At 54.3% G+C, this 17,120-nt stretch overlaps 1 protein-coding gene across 1 annotated transcript in view; it reads right to left on the bottom strand.

Annotated features, from left to right (window-relative positions):
• NEDD4L (NEDD4 like E3 ubiquitin protein ligase) overlaps positions 1 to 16,004 on the bottom strand; it is a 40,074-nt gene extending 24,070 nt beyond the window's left edge. Inside the window, exons 1-2 of the mRNA XM_039388529.1 lie at positions 15,873 to 16,004; positions 3,115 to 3,188 (exon numbers count right to left, since the gene is read on the bottom strand). Coding sequence (XP_039244463.1) covers positions 3,115 to 3,188; positions 15,873 to 15,920 — 122 coding nt within the window. The 5' untranslated portion in view covers positions 15,921 to 16,004. The remainder of the gene's footprint in view (positions 1 to 3,114; positions 3,189 to 15,872) is intronic.
• Positions 16,005 to 17,120: the final 1,116 nt, after the last annotated feature.

Below are 17,120 nucleotides of genomic sequence, written 5' to 3'. Positions count from 1 at the left end.
GGGAAACCCAAACCTGGAGAAGCATTTCAGGGTCTTGCCACCACAGGCTCCAGGAGCTGGTGGAGACCACGGGGAGGGTCAGACTTCAGCAGCCTCTGCTTAAAAGATCCTGAACTCAGACCAAAAACTCACAAGGCAAATGCCCAACCTATGATGCTTAGATTTGAAGGAAAGCAGCAGAAGCAAAACCAAAGCAAATTCTTCCCTGTTTCAGAGATGACAGGAAATTTGCTGTGAGTCATCACCTCAGACTGAGTTCTTGGTTACAAAGAGGGGGATTTGTCATCAGAACACGCTCAGCAAAATGGGTTTAAGCAAAGCTGGTGAGCACAGGGGTCAGTGGCTGCCTGTCAGAGCTGTGTCTGTAACAGGAGGCAGCTGCTTCCAGCTCAGACCCGAATTCCTGAAGAGAACAGCTCCAGGAACACCACTCAAACCTGGCTGAGAGGGGGAGTTCAGCTTTGTTCTGCTGTGCTGTTACTCACTGCCTGAGACGAACCCCACGCTTTCCACTGCTCCTTCTGGAAAAAAAAGGTAGCAGGGACCTGAATTTTTGACCCCCTGGGACATGGGCAGAGGGAGCCAGGTGGATGCTTCTCCTTCTCTCAGCTACTACCCACAGGCACGAAATAATAAATTGCCTGCCACTAAATTCAGGCAAATCAATACATTCTTTCCTTTAATTATTGACAAAACAGAGCTCCCGAGTCAGGACAGGCTGGGATACAAAGGCAAAGCTGCAGGAGGAGCAGTCTGGGGGCACACAAGGCCCCCTCCCTCCCAGCACCTTCCCCACCCCTTGGCTTTGCTGCTGGCCCAGCTGTCCCCTCCTGGGGCTCAGCCCGGGGCTCCTCCACACCTGCCACGGCTGCCCGGGGCTGCCAGAGCTGGGATTAGTCCCAGGACGTGTTTCCACGCCTTGTTGTCACTCAAGGGGACGCTCAAACCTCAGCACTGTGTTGGTTTTGCCTGCACAAATCACCGGTTCCATTTCTGTTAAAGAATAAAAAGGTTGCTGGGGTGGTTTTAAATGTGAAAAGGTTCCATGTGCTGGACAACGCACATAAAAAGTAGAAGCTGCCCATCATTTTAATCCAATGACAGCAAAAGGCAGAAATATTTCATCCCAAAAGGTTTTTCTTAGAAGATTTTATGGACATGCCCCCTTTTTCTCTTAAAGAGAGCTCCCAGAGCACAGCAGACAGCAGGGAAAGCTGAGGGGCTGAACACAGGCACTCCTTTTGTTCAGCATTTGACATTCCTGCATCCCCACAAAGGAACTCTTCTGTTGAGCAATTACCTGATGACTCTTATTTTGCACTATGACATTACAACCTTCAGGAATTATTCTTACTCAGGAGCAAGACCATACCCTCCAAAAAGCAGCATTTCTGCACTCACAGCTCCTGAAATATATACTCACGGAATATATACATGGAAATGGGTCAAACCCTGTGCATTTTGGTGAAGGACCTGGAAGCCCGATTTCCTGGGAAGCCGTGGAAATCCTCTGGTGCCCTCTGCTGCCAGGCAGCAGCAAGGAAGCCCCCGGGCTCACCCACCCCCCCTCCCCGGCCACACACTTGGCACCAGTCCCTTCTGGCTGTCCCTTCCAGGGCTTTCCTCACGTAGAGAGAGAGCCCCAAGTGTTCTCCACGGCTGGCTCGTGCCCCTCCCGGGACAGCCCGTTCCACACGCCGGGCTGGCACGAAGCCACCAGCTCTGCCCGCCTGGGGGCCGTCCCCTCCTTCCCAGGCGGGCACTGGATGCAGCGACTGAGCCTCTCGGGAAGCTCCCAATCCTTCCCCACGCTCTGGAAGCAGGAAAAGCCCCAAGAGAGGATGAACTCTCTCCCACTTGAGCAGCTGCCACGGGGTCGAGCGGCCCCGGGAAGTCGGTCAGTGCCCGGCTCTGCAGTGCCCGGCACAGCTCTCCCCCTGGCACACGTGCCAGCCTGCACTGCTGCAAGCACTCAAGAGCCACCTCCTTAGGAGCCAGAGGATTTTTTTGAAGTGGTTTGAATAATTTATGAAAAAAACTCCTTTCAGAGGATTTGTCTTGCTCGATGTTGGTACAAGAAGGGGAACGGGCTGTCATCCAAACCTGGTGCCAAGGTGGGAGGGAGAGTTCCAGGGGCACAGCTGGCACCACAATGTAGCCAGCAGTTAAAACAAGAACTCAAAGTGGACTAGAAATAGTGCCAGTGGACTTAAAAGAACAGCCACAAGGTAAACATCTGCCACCTTCGTCACCTGCTCTCTCTTCCCATCACAACCACGGTGACGAGGACACGGGAATTCAAGAATTCAGTTTTAACTGAAAAGCACTTTACCTTTCCAACTTCCAGACAGCTACAATTCCCACTTCATCAGTCAGGAGGCAAAAAGCAGCAACTAAGGCACCCCATCAGTCTCCTCAGATCTCCTTAGCTGCTATCAAAATTATTTCATGAGTCAAAAAGAACCCCAAAAAAGCAAACTCCAAACAGGCCATTACAAAGGTCATGAGCTTGTCCTCAGTATTTGATGTAATTTTTGAAAAGGGACAAAAAGATTGAAGGGCCTCAGTCCAAATTTCACTTGGATTTAACTTCGTGCATGTTGTCAGCATCAAAAGCTCTGCTTCGAAACCAGCACTTTGGGGGAAAGAAAACAAAGCAGCTTTGGCTTGCCACGTTCTGCACTCAGCCACCAATTTCACCCCAAAAATTCAAGTTCATTAAACTTTTAATTGCTGCTTTCAAGCGAGATAGGCAAGCTAATGAACAATTTGTAAGCATCATTCCCGAAATGCAGGAAAAGCCACGGGGAGGCTCATTTATCCATTAAGAAATTAGTCATTCCAATAAGAGCTAAAACTGGGTACGACTCATTTCAAACTGATCAAGGCCTTCCACGTGGATTGGAACATTTGCAGCAAAGCATTTCCTCACTCTTAGGCCTGAGACAGCAGGACTGTCAAGCCTGAATTAACCTCCAAAAAAGAAAATTAACAGCTTTGGGTTCGTTTTGGCTCCAGAAGCAGCTTCTCCCCCGGCTGTTACCTGGTTGCTCTTTGGGAAGGGCTCCCTGGGCTGCCCTCCCAGCCCTCAAACAGGCCCAGCACAGCACCCACCTGGCTCCAAAGATGTCTTTTTTGGCCAGATCGATGCCAGACACCACCTTCACTCTGAGGATGCGAGACTCCTCCTGCAACACAAAAGGAAAGGGTTGAATTCTCCTTGCACTTCCAGCCTGAAGAGCAACAGTTGGCAAGGGGTGGAGAGACAGCAGGGGTCTCTCCCAGGGAGGATGTGGAAAAGAAGAACCCCTCAGAAGGAGGTTTCTCTGAATCCAGAGCTGGTAAGAGTTCAGTGAAAGCAGAGGGAGAGCAGATAACAGTAATAACATCAGAGCCCTAATAATGTAACACTCACAGCAATAAAACCAGAAGGGGATTTGCTGAACGGGGCCATTTCCCATCCTAAACGGTCCAGACCCCACAAAATTCCTTCTGCACTGCTAAAGCTCTTCAAAGACAAGGGAGAAGATTCATAACAGTTTTGTTCTGAGAGGTGGCAAAATAAGGTTCAAAATAAAACCTTCCAGTGATTTTTTTAAACCTGCCTCAGCACTCTGGTGTAAACCAGCGCTCCCTGACACTTGGCACATATCAGTGATCCCTTCCCTGCTCCGACAAACCTCCCCTGCAAGATCCCAGCTCCAGTTACGGTAACTTGAAGCCTGTTGAGAAAACAATGCCCCACTTTCCCCCGGGTTCCTCCCGGGCTGTTTGCTTTGCCCCTGGTGCCCGGGGAAGGGCAGGAGCAGCACAGCCCGACCTGGGGACTCCCAGAACGCACACCGACAGCCCCACTGAACCATCCCGGCACTGGGCTGCGGTAAAATGACACCTGACACCGAAATCCTCCCTCCAATCTGGTTTCTGGGATTCTCTCCAGCGCCACAGAACACTCTGCAAGGTGGTTTCTAATTAAGAGAGAGGATTTCCTTCCCCACAAGAGCCCAAAGCTCACCTGAGAGGTGAATAAAAGAACAATTCAATGGTCTACCACCTTTAAAAGAAAATAAAAAAAGGCAGGAGGAAGTGCCGTTATTGGAGGATCCCTAACTCAGGTTTTGCAAGATACAAAAGATGATCTAAATAGACGCTCCAAAACACACCTGAAGTGTCACATCCCACCTGAAGTATTCCAGAAGCTGTGACCCTGTTCCCCAGCCAGAGACACAGAGCATCAAGTACCTGCTGCAGGTTTCCACCCACCCTCTCTGGCTGCACAAGAAAATCAGGATTTGGGTTGGTTTTTGTACAGAGTAGCCAAGACAAGAGCACCGACCGTGGAGAAATTCTGAGGGAGAAGAGCCAGGATCCAAACCCCAAATAACGAAGTGATCCCCAGGCACAAATTGTGATAAGGAGTCAGAGTGGGAGGGTTAAGGAGAAGTGGGGATGTCATGTCTGAAGGCCAACAAACACCCAGCTGGAGTCCTGACTCTCAAGCAAGCAGAGCAGGTTAACAAGGCTGATCAGACACTGGGCTCAGCAGGAACACGCCACGGGAACGGAGTTCCCTGGGAGGATCCACGGGAGGGGAACAAGGGCCTCCTCCAGCTGTCCAGACAACCACCAGACCCACACAAATGCAGGAGAGCACAGTTTAAATATCTCCACCACTTCAATATCTCCACTGAAAGGCCTCCACCAGCGATCAGCATCTCCTGTTCTCACAGAGCGTTCTCCCAAGGCAAACATACTGTCATTTTCTGGCAGCTGCATCCAGCATCCCCTCGAGTCAGCAAGAAGCGCAGAGACGCAGCTGCTTCCCTCCCACCGAGGTGGAAGACTCCTGGACACGATCTTGGGATGCTCCTCCCCTCCCTCCTCATCTGCTCACCACCCCACCCGTCCAGCAGCACCCTGGGGACACTGGGGACACCCTCCTGTCCTGCCCCCCCCCGTGGCAGGGCCTGGTTAGCTATTAGTGCTGAGCTCCAGCACCAACCACGGCCACGCTGACTCCTGTCCAATCATTAACACCAACTTTATGTTCTCTTGCCTCCTCAAAACATGTCAGAGGTTACAGAGTTCTCCTCTTTGCTAAAGGGTAACCTTTAGACGGGTTGGGTGTTCTCAGCTGCAATGCCTGGTGCCATTTTAGGGGACCTGGCTGATTTAGGGGGAGCCAATTATGCAGCAAAACCCAGACTTCACCGGCAGTGAACAAACCCCAGTTCACCTCAGAGAACACACGAAGGAACGCCGATGCATTTAGAGATTCAAGAGGCTTCTGTGGGAATATTTATCTGGATGATTCACAATTTTGGTAATTCTTTGCTAAACGAACACCACGTTCACTTCTCCAGCTGCTCCGAAAAGCTAAGGCACTTCTAACACCCATTACAGCACTCACATAAAGAAAACTCATTAAGTCCTGCCCTTGGATTAGTAAAATACCCTGGAGCTGGGAAGTTTAGAGAAGAGTTATGGCAACAAAAGAGAGAGAACCCGGGACGAGCGCAGTGCCCCAGCCGGTGATCCAGGAGAGGCAGCTGAACCCGGGCAGATGTGCTGTAAAACCAACCTGAGCAAGGGCTGGGATACACATCTGGATGCTCTAAATGCCCACTGAAGGAGGGAAGCTGCAGACGGTCCCGTGACCCGCGAGCGCTGCCCGAAACGACGATCGACGGGGGTATAAAATTAGAGCTGGGCTCGTTGGAATGAACAGAGGGAGTGGGAAAGGCACAAGGGCGGGATCGATGCAAGCCGATAGCTGAACGGCTGCCACGCAGAGCGGAGCCGATCCAACACTTCATGTGGGATAAACCCACCTCCCAGAGGGATGAGTTCCCTCTCCCGTTCCCCAGGCTGTCACCTGAGGGTCCCCAAGGCACACTTACCCAGGCCCCCAACCCCAGGAGGAGCAGGTTTCACCCCACAACAGGGGAAAGGCGCCGAGCCCGCGTCCCACCCGCGGGAGCTTCACCTGAGCCGCGCCGGGGGAGGCTGGGCTGGGCTGGGGCGCTGTTTTTTCGTCTCTCCCTGTGGAGGCAGTTTTGATTCCAGGCCACGATAGGTAACTTTCCACTGGCTGGGAGGAGGGAAACCAGATCCTGCTGGAATGTTACCTGCGTGCGGAGACTCTGCGAATCCAGTTTCATCCGCTGGGCACCTCGGCTCGGGTTCGATTGTTAAGTTTTATTGTGGAGTTTGCAAAACACGACGCGCTCAAAAAAAAGACAACAGATCTTTAACTCGGCGCTCCGGTGGCAAAACACGGCGGAATGGAAAAGACAACAATCTTTAAGGCAGCGTTTTAACTGTGGCACTTCTGGTTTCCTGAAGGAAACCCCACACACATGGTCACCCAAACTCTGCCCGTTATTGGGGGAAATAACCAGGATCTGCAGTTTCAAAGCAAAATAGAGGATTTGTCACTGTCAGAGCGTTGGCTGCAGCAAAGTCTAACCACGTTGGGCTGGTCCTAAATCTCCCAGCAACTGAAACCAAGCTCGACGGCAGGAGAGTGGAGCTGATTCTTCCTTTGATGGCTGGTGGATTAAACCAAAGCACGTACAGCCCCGTGAAAGGAAGCTGTTCCACACCCACATTCAGTATTCCCAGATGAGATTCTCCTGTTCTGGCTGACACCAGGAGGCAGAACCCAAGCAGGGTGCCCTCACCCCCAGGTGAGACCAGCCAGGAGGACCCCAAGTGAAGGAGGACATCACAGTGACTTTCTGAAGGCCACAGCAACACACGGGGATAAGATTCAGGATAATTCTGGCGATATCTTACTAATCTTGAAACCGTCTGTGCCAACAACAGTGTTTGATACAATCTCAGTTCTGCAATGCAAACAAACCCCAGCACCAGGGCTGTGACCCACATCTCCACTCTCCTCTGCCGGTTCAGCACAGGAAAACAAGCTGAAAAGGTCAGTTGGTTACAACCACCTGCTCACCTGGCCCGGGCAGGGAAGCGAAAAGCTCCTTTCAGACAGCCTGGGAACCCAGCTCAGATCCTCACCCCTGTTGATCACGTTCCTGCTCCCCTGCAAACCAAACTGGGCCTTTTCTGACCTCTCAGCCCTCACTGCAGGACACGACAGAGCTGTAAAAACCCCATTATTTTCTCTAAAGGAGGTCTCAGAACAAGTTTGCCTTCCAAGTCCCAGCCCAACACTGAAAGCACGTTATTAAGAAACAGGCTCGAATCACAGGACTGACCTGACGAAAATCTGCTTACAGGGAATTTTTACGGCCCGTTTAAAAATAGTGTTCCGAGGGAATTGTGATCTATTTTTACAAAAATCCACTGAACTCCACGCAGCCAGCCAGACTGGAGCAATTTTAGCAAGCACGTTGAACCAGGTCACCCGTGAGCTTCAGAAACACCGAAGAGAACGCCAAAGAACCTTCAATTAATGGACTTGCACGAGACTTTACTCCCCTTATTTAAGTTTTAGACCTATTTATAGCACTCATTGAATGAATTCATCTAAGCTCTGCACAGCCTCATTCCCTGAGCTCTCCAGTGCCTCGTGCAGGAATCACAGAACCCTTAAAGTTGGGGGACTTCTTTCTTCCCTCGGGGGATACAGAAACTCAGCTGGTTCATTAAAACCTCGAGGTGTTATTTAAACAAATCTCTCCCTTTCTGACAGGCAAAAAAGAACAAGGCTGGTTTCATTTCATCCTCAGGTCAGGGCCTGCACAAACCCTGACACAGCCAAACACACCCCCAAGCCCCAAATTCAGCAGCAGTGTTCCTTTGGTTAACGAGAGGAACAGGCTCCGAGCGCCCTGGCCCGGTGGAAGGTGTCTGGTACCAACCAGTAGTCACTCCAGTAGCCCAATTAGGTGCCAACAGCTCACACAGGCAGGGTTATGTAACCATAATCTATATTCTTGGGAGGGATTGAATGATTCCAGACCATAAACACGCATTCAATAAAGCTGGAATCCAACAATAAAGCGGGATTGGATTTTTAACTCCATCTCTAACTGCGGGGATCGGTTCCACGGCACACACCCGGGGGCAGTTCCACCTGCAGAGCTGGGCCAGCACCAGGAGCTGCTGAAACAGGCCCTGCTGGAAAATCCTCGAGAGGAGGAAAACTGCACTGACTGACGAGAAAGCAGGAAATTCAGCCTGTCCTTCTCACACTTCTTGAACTCTTGTAAAAGCTCTCCCGCAGCAACTTCAGCTCAGAGCAGAAGTGGGGACTGCGAGTTTTCACAGAGAGACTTCATTTTCTGACACAGTTTGTTTGGTTGCATGAGTCATCCTATTATCCAACCAGAAATTAAATTAGGTCTTCCAGCTCTGGGCTGCAGTTAATAATTCATGTTTCTGTGCGAGTTTCCAGCCTCCCCGGTGAAGAAATTCTTCCAAAGGCATTAACATTTCAGTGAGTGCTGCTGTCAGTCACGCCAGCACTTCACTCCTTTGGCCTCTCTCCTCCATCTTCACCAAGCATCCTTTTTAAAAGGAGTATCAAGTCATATCCTCTGGCAGTGCCTCTCCTCCCTTCAGGCTCTGCTCCCCGAGGATTTTTACTTTGGGGGAAGGATCACTCCACCACAGCCTCTGCCCAGAGCAGGGGTGAGAACCCAACCACTCAAGCCAGTGCTGAAGGCTCTGCTCTCCCCAGAAAAACCTGTCAGGCTTTTGTATCCTGCTGGGAAGTCCTGCTGTTCCCAACCCGCCTTCCACCTCCTTCTCCCTTTCCTGCTCACTTGACAACCACAGCAGCCCTTCCACTTCAAGGTTTCTTTTTTTCCTTTAGTGGAATAGGCTCATCTTTTACACACTCTACAAGAAGAGACTCGGCTAAAAAGAAAAGGAAAACAAACACTGACACTGAGCACTTTTTTTGGCTCGTATCAGTAATTTCTGCACACGTATTGAGGGTGGAAGGTGGAAGTCTGGGGGGGGTTGGGGGGTTGTTTAATATTTCTGCATCCATCAGCAACCAAGGGCTACCTCCTCCCACCGCTCTCGGCTCTCAAACTGTGATCGGGCCCTTTTCTTTCCTCATCCAGCCTCCCCTAAGACCTCCAGGTGAGGCCAGAAAATTGTGAAAAATGGTAAATCACTGTCCCCCCCGTCCCACGCTGTCACGTCCCTCCTGCCTCTAATGCACCTTTCAAGTACTGAAAGCATTTCTGGAATATCGGGCAGGGGGGGGAATCTCTCCATGAAAAAGCTTCTCTGAGGCGATCCCACAGTGCAGGTTGTTCTCTGCCTCAATTACCAACAATCCTGTCTTCCCATCTGACTGGAAGCCTCTTGATTGCTCAAAAAAAAAACCAAAACCCAGCTGGTTTCCACAGCAACACCAGCACGGAGACACAGAGCTGCTGGAGTGCATTCCTGCCTTAGCAAGCACTGGGGGCAGGTGGGCTCCAGCCTGCAGTGACAGCCCAATTTCCAACCCAAATTTTGGACAATATTCTAAGGAACAAAGTGACTGCACATAATATCAGAAGGCTAGAAAACATATTAGCTACAAACTCGACCACCTTAACTCTGCAGACTTTGGGGCCGCTCATTAGCAGCTGTGAAGGGCCCAAGGCTTCAACAGCTTCCAGAGGGGCTCTCCCAGGATCCGGGCACACGGTGCCAAATGACCTGGCAGGTCACCCACGCCCAGCCCGTACCCACTTTACGAGGTTTAGGTTTCAAACTGCAATGGAAACTCGTTAAGACAAACCCCAAACCTGACCGGCGCTGGCTCGGGTACAGCGACAGGATGGCCCTGGAGAGCACAGCCCCAGGAACGAGGAATAAAACAGCCAGGGAGCAAGATTTCAGAGACACGCCAAGGGCTGGGGAGAGAAGCAGCCTGGCTGGTGTCCAGCAGAAAGCAATCAAACCCTGACAAGGTGAAGCAATGTCTCTGTTGTCATTTCTCACCGACTAAAAAGGCAAATACTTTTGTTGGCTGATTTCAAGAATTGCTGGCGGTTTCTGTAAGTTACTGCACGGTGTGAAGGAGACCTGACGTGCTGTCTCTGGATAAACAGAGGAGGAGGATGGCAAGCAGGGCACACCACCAAGAAAAAAAAAAAATCTATCCTCTCTACTCCCTTCAACACACCCCAAAAAACCTCCTCCTTGCTGTTTGTTTACGTTCCAGATCACTTCTCTCTCGGAAGATAAAACACTTCTTCATCCTCAGATCTGCCAGAGTTCTCAGAACTGTTCCTAAATCCTAGAAATCAGGATTTAGGACAAACCCCTACAGCCTGCCAGTGCACAGGAACTACAGGCAAGTGGAGGGAGGAAAAAATGAACAATTGCACATACAAATACACCAAGTCTGCTGCCCTGTCGAGACATCACCTGGCAGACAGATATTCCACAACACAGCCCAAGAATCAAGTTCCTAGATTTGCTTTGTTGGGGCTTTGGGGTTTGTTTTTGGTGGGTTGGCTTGTTTTGAACTATTGAACTGCAATTAGAGCTTCCGGGCCTGTGCAATTCAACCACATCTCTTATTTAAAATTAATTACTAGTTAATGGCTGGCTTTTTTTCCTGCAGAAAACAATCCCTTTCCTAAGGATTTGTTTTCCCTTCTTTCTGGCAGAGGAAAAGGCAGTGGGAGCAGAGGAAGGGAGTGCTCCAGTACTGGGAACCGGGCAGTTTAAGAACTGCACGCCGGAAAAAGTTGGCGTGACGGCAGGTTAAACACTTCTGAAAGCCACAGTTCCAGGTAAACCCTGGCAGCAGCTCCAGGCCCGAGCCAGCAGTGAAACCACATTCCTTCCTCCCGGGTAGGAGTCACCCAGCCCGGGCCACATTCCTGCCCAGCTTCCCCAAAACAAGAGCTTGCACTGCACTGCCTCCCAAAAGGGACAGGGCTGCCCAGCTGCATCTCTGCTGCTGCTGCAGTGAAACCCTCACTCGACTCAAGGAAACATTTCAGAGGAAGCAGCAGTGAAAACAAAGGATGGAGAAATTCATGGAAGTTAAGGAGATTTCTCTGTTCGCCGACACCAAAATTTAACTGCAATTAAATCAAGCTACTCCTGCACATCTACCACTTTCAACGGAGTGAAGCTGAAAGGTGCAGCTGCCCCCAGGCTGCACCCCCAGCCCCCCTCTGGCTCCCACAGCCCCTGCAGACACGGAAATGGCCTCTGTGCAGGAGCAGAGCAGAACCTGGAGTTCCCATTTCCCACGACACAGTGCCCTCCAACGGCCAGCCCTTCTCCCAGAACCTGGCCCCCCTTCCCGAAGGCAGCACTACCTGCACAGCCCCCTCCCAGGACAGGCCAACAACCCCCATCTCTGAACGGGGGTCTATCTAAAACTGACACTTCTGCGCTCCCTCAGACACGCATTTTAATACAAGCCACCTTAAGTGGCTTTACATTAATTTTACATTAACACTGGAATTCACTTAGTGTCCGTACTAGTGACCGAAACGTGCTGATAACTCATAAAAAGAAGGTTTAAAATGCAGGCTTTTATAAAAATCTATTGACCTCCGGAGAACCACAGCCTGTTTTGTTATTCTGCCACACAAGGAGATAGGCAAGCCCTATCACTTATGAAACGCTTCCTTATCTGGACTTTTTAATCATCATTGAAAGTTTACACGCTATCCCTGAAGCCAGTGCACTTAGAGCCTATAAAACCAATTCAGGAGGGGTTTTTTCCCATTTAAAAAGTCAATAGAAAGTCAGAGTTCTGAATTGCTCATTGCTAAGATACTGTCAGCACGGTGACCAAGGGAGGCCCCTCTCACCCTGGGATGGCAGAGTCTGGCTTTATGTAAGCAGAGTATTCAGAGCAGAAGCAGCAGAGCTCCCGTTTAAAGGCTCCGTGTTCACTGCTGGTCACCAAAGGTGCCTCTTGTCCAGGAACTCCAGGGGGTTTTGCACAGAAAAGGCTCCAGGTTCAAGCAGCAGCTGGTGCAGCCCAGGGCCCCCCGCACTGCCCCTTCCCAGCGGGCAGCTGAGGAGCCACGGCTGCCTGAGGGCTTCTGCAGCACAGCAGGACCCTGGTCCTCAGCACAGAGAGAGACCTCAGCATTGAGAGACACCCCAGCAATCAGAGAGACATCTCAGCAATCAGAGACACCCCAGCAATCAGAGACACCCCAGCAATCAGAGACACCCCAGCAATCAGAGACACCCCAGCAATCAGAGACACCCCAGCAATCAGAGACACCCCAGCAATCAGAGACACCCCAGCAATCAGAGACACCCCAGCAATCAGAGACACCCCAGCAATCAGAGACACCCCAGCAATCAGAGACACCCCAGCAATCAGAGACACATCTCAGCATTGAGAGACACCCCAGCAATCAGAGACACCCCAGCAATCAGAGACACATCTCAGCACACACAGAGACACCCTCAGCACCCAGAGACACCTCAGCACCCAGAGACACCTCAGCACCCAGAGACACCCCAGCACAGAGAGACACCCCAGCACCCAGAGACACCCCAGCACCCAGAGACACCCCAGCACCCAGAGACACCTCAGCACCCAGAGACACCTCAGCACAGAGAGACACCCCAGCAATCAGAGACACCTCAGCACCCAGAGACACCCCAGCACCCAGAGACACCTCAGCACCCAGAGACACCCCAGCACCCAGAGACACCTCAGCACCCAGAGACACCCCAGCACAGAGACACCCCAGCACCCAGAGACACCTCAGCACAGAGAGACACCTCAGCACCCAGAGACACCCCAGCAATCAGAGACACCCCAGCAATCAGAGACACCCCAGCAATCAGAGACACCTCAGCACCCAGAGACACCCCAGCACCCAGAGACACCCCAGCACCCAGAGACACCTCAGCACCCAGAGACACCCCAGCACCCAGAGACACCCCAGCAATCAGAGACACCCCAGCAATCAGAGACACCCCAGCACCCAGAGACACCCCAGCACCCAGAGACACCCCAGCACCCAGAGACACCTCAGCACAGAGAGACACCCCAGCACCCAGAGACACCCCAGCACCCAGAGACACCTCAGCACCCAGAGACACCTCAGCACCCAGAGACACCTCAGCACCCAGAGACATCTCAGCATTGAGAGACACCTCAGCACAGAGACACCCCAGCACCCAGAGACACCTCAGCAATCAGACACCTCAGCACCCAGAGACACCCCAGCACCCAGAGACACCCCTCATGTCAGATCCAGTACAGGTAAGCCTGTGCTTTGCAGGGATTCATTTCATTCCCATCCACAGGGACCATTTCCATCATACCCAGAACTGGTTCTGCTTCTCTCTCCCCAAAGTGCATCTGATGAAAGCCAAGTGCCACAGAGGCTCCCGAGGCCCTGAAATCCTCCGGGATTCGCTCCTGAGGACCAAGGCTCTGCCCAGCACAGCACACAAGGAGGAAGGGTAAGCTGCAGTGACTACGTGCAGAACTATTTCTCTGGAGGCATATGGGATTGTATCTCACGCATTGAGATATTTTCAGGAACATAAGGTCCTTTTTGACAATTTCTAAGGCATGACAAAATGTCATCTCAGTAGGAAGCTGCTAATTCCAGTTGATTCAATCACAAGTCACGGAAGTTGAATAGAACTTGAAAAGAGAAGAATGCTGGAACTGCAGAGAACAGTTTCATGTATAAACCTCTTTTCCCCCTAATATTTTAAAATATAAAAAGACATTCTTTCTTCAAGGACCTTTTTGAGAAGATCCATTATTAATTCAACCACACACGATCCAAGGAGCCTGCAAGTTTTGCTTCCACCCAAGGACGCCGAGAAAGGGAATGTTTGCGGATTTGTTTGGGCGAAATTCAAGCCAAACACTCTTGAGAAACCCAAACTGAAACTAACACGAGGGGTGCTTCATTCACAAATATTTTCAACTCTGAAGGCCTGTAAGTTTTTAAATCCACCACGTTTTCCCACCAGCAAAGGTGCCAGGAGTGGAAGCCCTGCACGAGGCCAACTCCAGAAAACACCTACAACACAACTGCAAACTGCATTTCAAACCCAGGCAGGAACAAAGGAAATTAATAGCCTGAATACGTCCACGCACCGATTCAGCCTCTCCCAGCTAGAAGAGCTCTGCTTTTCAAAAGACAACACCACCCCAAGTCCAAAGCAGTGCTAATGGGAAGTCATTACCCACACAAGCCAGCGTGCAGTGAACTGTCAGCACACCTGCTTTCCTCAACCCTCTGGAGCTTTACCTTCACTGGAGCTTATTTACAGCCCCCCTCCCGAGGGAGAACCTCCTGCTCCTGGTTCTGAGCTCTCCTGCTCTGCCAGGATCCCTCCACCTCAGAGCCAAGGTGAGAGCGGCAGGGCCAGCGCGTTCCATCCTGGATCCGTGTCTCTTTAGCATTCTGGGCGAGTACCAGCACATGTCGAGACGGGAGGCAGGGACAAAAGGCACAGCACAACAGAAAAGGCAGCAGCCAGGCTCCAGCACGATGTTCCCAGCCACCTCCCCGGGACCCGGCAGGAGGGCTCCAGCTTTCCCTTTTCCTCACACCTCACGCTTGCCAACAGAAGCACCAAAGCACCCCCACTCAAATGTCTGGGGGTGCCCACACTGGGACAGCAAATCCCGTTGGCCTTGGCTGTTCCTCGAGCCTGGGCAGGGCCCCCAGCAACTGGGAAACACGCAGGATGCCCACAGACCCTCCAGCACCCCGGGAGCAGAGAGGATCCCCACAGACCCTCCAGCACCCCGGGAGCAGAGAGGATCCCCCCAGACCCTCCCGCACCCCGGGAGCAGAGCGGATCCCCCAGACCATCCAGCACCACGGGAGCAGAGAGGATGCCCACAGACCCTCCAGCACCCCGGGAGCAGGCAGGATGCCCACAGATGGCTCAGCAGTGGGCCCGGGTGACACAGGGGAGCTGGCCCAGAGCTGCTCAGGGATTCTTGTCAGCCACCCCCATCCTCACGGGAAGGCTTAAGGAACCAGCCCAGGAGGAGAAGGTTCTCCCCGGGTGCAGTGCTCGCTCTGTACATCACCCAAAGCCCCAGCGTGCCCTCCCTTCTCCCCAGCCTTCACATACCTGCAGAGCATTACCACTCTGCTCTCAGCTTTATCAGATCAACAACAACACGAATCCCCCCCCAGCAAAACACCCGCTCCAGTCCAAGAACCTCCTTTCCAATGACAATTAAACGTTACAATCATCTAGACGTGGTGCCACTGAAATACAGGCAATAAACGCTGTCCGTCAGCTTCACAAGGCAAAGACTTTTTTTTTTTAGTGTCAGTTCCTTCTACACCTCAAACAGACTAACGGATTAGCCGTCGTGTTCGGCCCCATAAAACCGGATGCAACGCTGTTACAATTTTTATTCGCTCCCGTACAAATACAAGCAATATGTGCGCTGCCACCAGCTGATACACCCTGAAACCACAGCCCAGCAACGCAGCCTGCCCATTACTGATGCTCCATGACACCGGCTGCCAAGGAAAGGGGCACCTGACCAAGGCGACGAACCAAAAAGGGCATTAAACAGGATTTTTAAGACCGTTCTGCTCACGCCTGCGTCAGCTGGGTTCTGCAGAAGAGCGCGGCCGATAAAGCCGGCGCACGGCGATTAGTTATCGCGGGTCCTACCCCCCTTATCGGCTCCATCTGCACCGGGACCAGGCAGTGCCCGACACCGCTCCGGGCGCTCCGGCCCCGCGGCCGCTCCCCGGGGCCGGGAGGGGCGGACGGGGCTCTTTGTTCGCACCTGCCGGCGCTGCGGGCGCTGCCCGGGCCGGGCCCGGAGCCCCGCGGGGCGGGCGGCGCTCGCCCTCCGCCACCGACCCTCGACCTTCGCTCCCGCGGCGCCCTCGCGGCTCCCGCCGGCCCCGCTCCGCGCCCCGCACCCCGCGCTCACACCCCGCGCCCCGACCCACCTCGTCCTCCGAGAGCCCGTACACCGGCTCCGCCGCCGCGGTCGCCATGGAGCCGCTCCTCGACCCGCCGAGGCCGCCTCCTCTTCCTCCTCCTCCTCCTCCTCCTCCTCCTCTTCTGCCGCCGCCGCTGCTGCTGCCGCTGGCCCGCGGGCGGCGGAAGGCGGCGGGAGCCGAGCCCGGCGGGAAGGGGCCGGGGCCGGGGCCGGGGGCGGGGGCGGGGCCGCCCGGGGCCGCCCGCGCTGCCGCCGCCGGCCGGGACCGAGCGCGGCCGCAGGGACGGGGGAGCGCCGGCGGGGCGGGGAGAGCGGCGGGGCCGGCCCAGCGGCGGCGGGAGGGGCGGGCGGGGAGCGGCACAAAGCGCGGGGGCAGCTCCGCTCCGCGCCCCGCCCGGGGGACGGCTCTGAGGGGGCGCGCGGGCGGGGCCTGAGGGGGGCGCGCGGGGGAGGGAGGGGGCGCGCGGGGGGCGCGCGGGCGGGGCCTGAGGGGGGGGCGCGCGCGGGGAGGGGGGGGCGCGAGGAGCGGGCGCGCGAGTGGGGGGGGCAGAGGGGGCGAGCCACCAGCGGCCGGGAGCGGCACCGCCGGTGGCTTTGGCGCGGGACAGGGTATGGGGACCCGGGATGGGGACCGGATGGGGACCGGGATGGGGGACCGGGGGATGTGGGGACCGGTGTGGGACCGGGATGGGGGACCGGGATGGGGGACCGGGATGGGGGACCGGGATGTGGGACCGGGATGGGGGACCGGGATGTGGGACCGGGATGTGGGACCGGGATGGGGGACCGAGATGGGGACCGGGATGGGGGACCGGGATGTGGGACCGGGATGGGGGACCGGGATGTGGGACCGGGATGTGGGACCGGGATGGGGGACCGAGATGGGGACCGGGATGGGGGACCGGGATGTGGGACCGGGCAGGGGACCTGGATGTGGTGACCGGGATGTGGGACCGGGTGGGGGACCGGGATGGTGGACCGGGCTGTGGGACCGGGATGTGGGACCGGGCTGGGGACCGGGATGGGGGACCGGGATGGGGACCGGGATGTGGGACCGGGATGGGGGACCGGGATGGGGGACCGGGATGGGGGACCGGGATGGGGACCGGGATGTGGGACCGGGATGGGGGACCGGGATGGGGGACCGGGATGTGTCCCGATCTGCGCCCCGGGATGTGTCCCGGTGCGGGGCAGGGACGGGCAGGGACGCGGAGCTCCGGCCTTTCATCCCTCGCCATCAGGGTTTTTAGGGAAA

Source organism: Pipra filicauda, unplaced genomic scaffold (assembly GCF_003945595.2).
Source record: "Pipra filicauda isolate LSUMZ 115617 unplaced genomic scaffold, ASM394559v2 scaffold661_size620017_pilon, whole genome shotgun sequence".
Classification (NCBI taxonomy): domain Eukaryota; kingdom Metazoa; phylum Chordata; class Aves; order Passeriformes; family Pipridae; genus Pipra; species Pipra filicauda.
Note: the sequence above shows the minus strand (reverse complement) of the source record. Positions and strands in the feature narration are given on the sequence as shown.